Source organism: Pleurodeles waltl, chromosome 3_1 (genome assembly GCF_031143425.1).
Source record: "Pleurodeles waltl isolate 20211129_DDA chromosome 3_1, aPleWal1.hap1.20221129, whole genome shotgun sequence".
Classification (NCBI taxonomy): domain Eukaryota; kingdom Metazoa; phylum Chordata; class Amphibia; order Caudata; family Salamandridae; genus Pleurodeles; species Pleurodeles waltl.
In genome coordinates this window covers 128,159,957-128,163,532 of record NC_090440.1, presented here as the reverse complement: position 1 = coordinate 128,163,532, position 3,576 = coordinate 128,159,957, and the positions used below count along the sequence as shown (strand labels likewise).

The following is a 3,576-nucleotide window of genomic DNA, read 5'->3' as shown; positions in this document are numbered from 1 at the left end:
ACTATCTCACTAACTTGTAGATCAGTGTGCGACTCACACCTCGATGGCAGCCTGTCTGGTCTTTGACTATGCATTGTCTGAGACGGTTATCAACAAAAATTCAGGATCAAAGTTAAAAGTCTTGTTTTGGGAAACAAGTTTCCCTACCAGCCTGAAGGCAAACACCACTTTCACTGTTGGAATAACATGAAAGGTGGCAGTATTATTACGATCTGTCAACTTTAATTTACCGAACAGACGTTCATTGATGCCTGAAACAATATGCGTCTTATTGACTTTGAGAGCTTTCACGGTTTGTGAGCACATTTGAAATCCTAAGGAACACAAGATCTTTGAGTGTAGGGAGGCACAGGGAACAAACATCGGGAAACTGGATACCCACAGAATCTGTAATACTGGCACACAACAATTTGGAAGCAACACTTTTAAACAATGTGAAGGTTGTTATTTATAAATATACATAGATTTGACTTCAGACAGAATATAGATATCGATAAAGAATAAAGTACTCTCAAACTTTGTATTCCAATGTTTACTAAAAGGAAAATAACAGCAAGAAACAATTTTTCGATTTCACAAAAAAATGATCCTGCCTGCAGTACCTCTGACAAAATCCATTTTATCTGCTACAATCACTGACTGAAAAGTGGAGAAGGACAATTAAACAAAAATCATTTGAAAAAAAAGTACTTCATGCACTTTTGCCATTGTCTTTTGCCACAAATAATTTCTATAACAAGTTAAAGTACAGACAACTCGAAAATAACTTCTTGCAGATTCACGAGAAATATTCCCTGCCTTTGAGCTTATATTACTTGACTTTCTCCAGCTGGCTCTTGCTCTATGCACGTTTATAGTCACCACTGCAATAAGGAAGCCCATAAAAAGGAATGTGACTATCGGCCAAGAGAATGTACCCTCCAAGCACAAACGAAAATCTCAGCTTTCAATTACTTAAGTCAGCCCCAGCAGTACGAGAAGACATTCGGTGCGTTTTACAATAAACCAAAAAGACTTAATTAAGCCTTCGCTGCTGACTGATGTTCCAGTAAACCAAAGAAACAACAGACCACACCTATCAAAAATTAGTAGTCGAATTTAGACTAAGGTGAAAGAAATATATATAGTAACAATAGAGCCTATTTTAAAGAAACAATGAGAAAACAATTTTTTTTGGGGGGTTATAAGTACTTTATATTGCATGTCCCTGTTAACTGTAACAGTTTCTGTAACTCTTAAAGTTCTTATCTCTGTTTTTGATTTTTGAATCGTTTTTAAAGGCATAAAGATAAGATGGCAGACATAGCAGAGATGACAGGCATGGCATTAAAAAACAGGCTTAGTATATTAAATAGTATTTTCTTTTAACTTAACCGTGTTCTGGGTATGCAATTTTATATACATGTTTGTGCTAGATACATTTTTTACAACTTTTATACTAACAAAATGTATAGACCTGTGTGAACACAGCTAATAAATAACTACCCCAATAACATAATAGAAAGCATGTGTGTATTAACATATATGCAGGAAGCAAGATGCCGGTCACAGCAATAACTTCGACCTTTCTCACTGATTGCTGATACGTTTAGCTCTTAAAAATCAACAAAAATGTTGACATTTTCTGAATGTTTAAATATTAAAAAATAGACTTGTACATCAGTACATGGCGCACTGTTTTTATTTTTTTCACGGCCTATGCACTCAGGACGTGGTACCCTGGTCCCTAAGACCTTGTTGGAAATGCCTGTCGGCTAGTGACAAATTCACCTAATAGACATCGTTGTTACACAAAAATGTTCACAATATGTGCCAGCATGCAAAAAACGATAAAAAATAAGTATGAGGGGAAAGGAAACTAGACTACAACTCCCAGAATGCACCGTTTGGTAAATTAAAATATCGTGCTGAGAAGGTAGCATCCCAGTGACATAGAATTTAACATACCTACTAAACCGGATTACACTAGAATTTCCTTCAAAGCAGTTCTCTGCGCAAAAATCACATGTGCTGTAACTTGGGCAAAGAACAGTGAATTTGCAACTGGTCAACTGGAATTTCCACCAAGACTTTCACACCCTGTAGCATTCAGCGGTTAGGTTAACACATTGGGTGAGATGGTGCATCACAATCGCTGAATACGTAAAATGTGAAGACACACACACAATACTTATATCTTCGTAGTCTGTTACACTTTAGACTTCCTACACCTTTAAATATTCATTTTTGAGCCGGCTGAGCCTGGTCCCGTGGCTCCGGATGGTCAAGGACAGGAGGTCATATTTGTCTCGCAGGCCGATTGAAATGTCCAGGGTTTCCTTCAGGAGAGCCCGGGTATGGATCATCATGTCTACAAAGTCGTCGTTAAGGCTCCGCTCCTGCCTGCTCTCGTTGTCCTGGTTCTGCTTGAACTTCTCCTCCAGCTCGGTCAGAGACTTGTCCGAGTTGGAGAACGCCTCCGTGATCTGGCTGGACTCCCGGCGCAGGTAGATCCCGTAGCTCTCTTCTCCATCCAGGTCGTAGGAGATGCTCTTACCTAGGCTCTGCAGCACCCTCTCGGCGTCCTCCACTTGCCTCTTGATGATGGTGAACTCGTCCTTCAGGGAGAGCCCCTGGCCCTCCCCCGCAGGACACTTCCGGTGATCCGAAACTTTGAAGAGCATCTGGCACTTCTCCGGGTCATCATTCTCCTCGTAGTTCCCATCCGGGACGAAGTAGTGATGGAAGCTACCATTGGACATCTCTGGCAGGAGGGGGCCCGTGTAATATCCATGGCACAGGTGGCACAGCACTCCAGTCCACAGCACAACCGCCCCTAGCATCACTGAGATTTGGGGCTCCGGACGCGGTAAAATAGTCCTTTCAGGCTGTCAGACGTGTTAATGTTCCCTCACAGTGCAGAGTTAAAACTATGCCCACGCGCAGCAACGTCTTGCTTGTGAAACAAAATCCTTCTATAAAATCCAAACCTATCTCGTTTACGAATTGCTTAGCTCAGGATCTAAAAAGCTGCAGCCTCCTGTTCTATCCAGTGACCCTGGCAAGTCCCAAAGAGCTCCTGCTCCAGAAAGGGCCACCGCCAGACTAGACTGCCGGGGGCCCGATCTGCCTGTATCGTTTTTCCCGTGTGGCGAGAGAGGCTGCAGCAAGTCTAGGCAGCAGGAGAGGCGTAGTGTGCAATCGGATAACTGGGTCTCCCGGTGCCTTTTGCTACTGCAGCACTTCCACATCTGGATTGCTAAAGCAGAGCTTTTCGTTTGGCTAATGACACACTTCGGCCCTATTTGCTCTCAAATTACAGCACGTCTTCGTCACCATAAGCCAAGAAGCCGTTTTGCAAGGTCTCCTCTCCTCTTCGTAGTGACATGCTATTAAAGCTACAGAGTCCCTTTTCCTTGACAATATCCCTGCAGTGCTTGAAAAAGAAGCGCAGTGAAAGCCTTTGGTGGCTTCAAATATATAAATAAATAAAAATATGACCATTTACCAAGTTGCACATTTTCCATAAAGACGTTCTTCAGAGATCGCATTTAAACATCGTAATTTTTGCTTCCTTTCGAAGCCTACATTTTGCAA

At 42.0% G+C, this 3,576-nt stretch overlaps 1 protein-coding gene across 1 annotated transcript; it reads right to left on the bottom strand.

The window, feature by feature from the left end:
• Positions 1–517: 517 nt before the first annotated feature.
• FIBIN (fin bud initiation factor homolog) lies at positions 518–3,336 on the bottom strand. The gene has a single exon (XM_069221960.1). It carries the CDS (start codon positions 2,820–2,822, stop codon positions 2,205–2,207), a length of 618 nt encoding a protein of 205 aa, XP_069078061.1. The 5' UTR covers positions 2,823–3,336; the 3' UTR covers positions 518–2,204.
• Between the last annotated feature and the right edge of the window lie 240 nt (positions 3,337–3,576).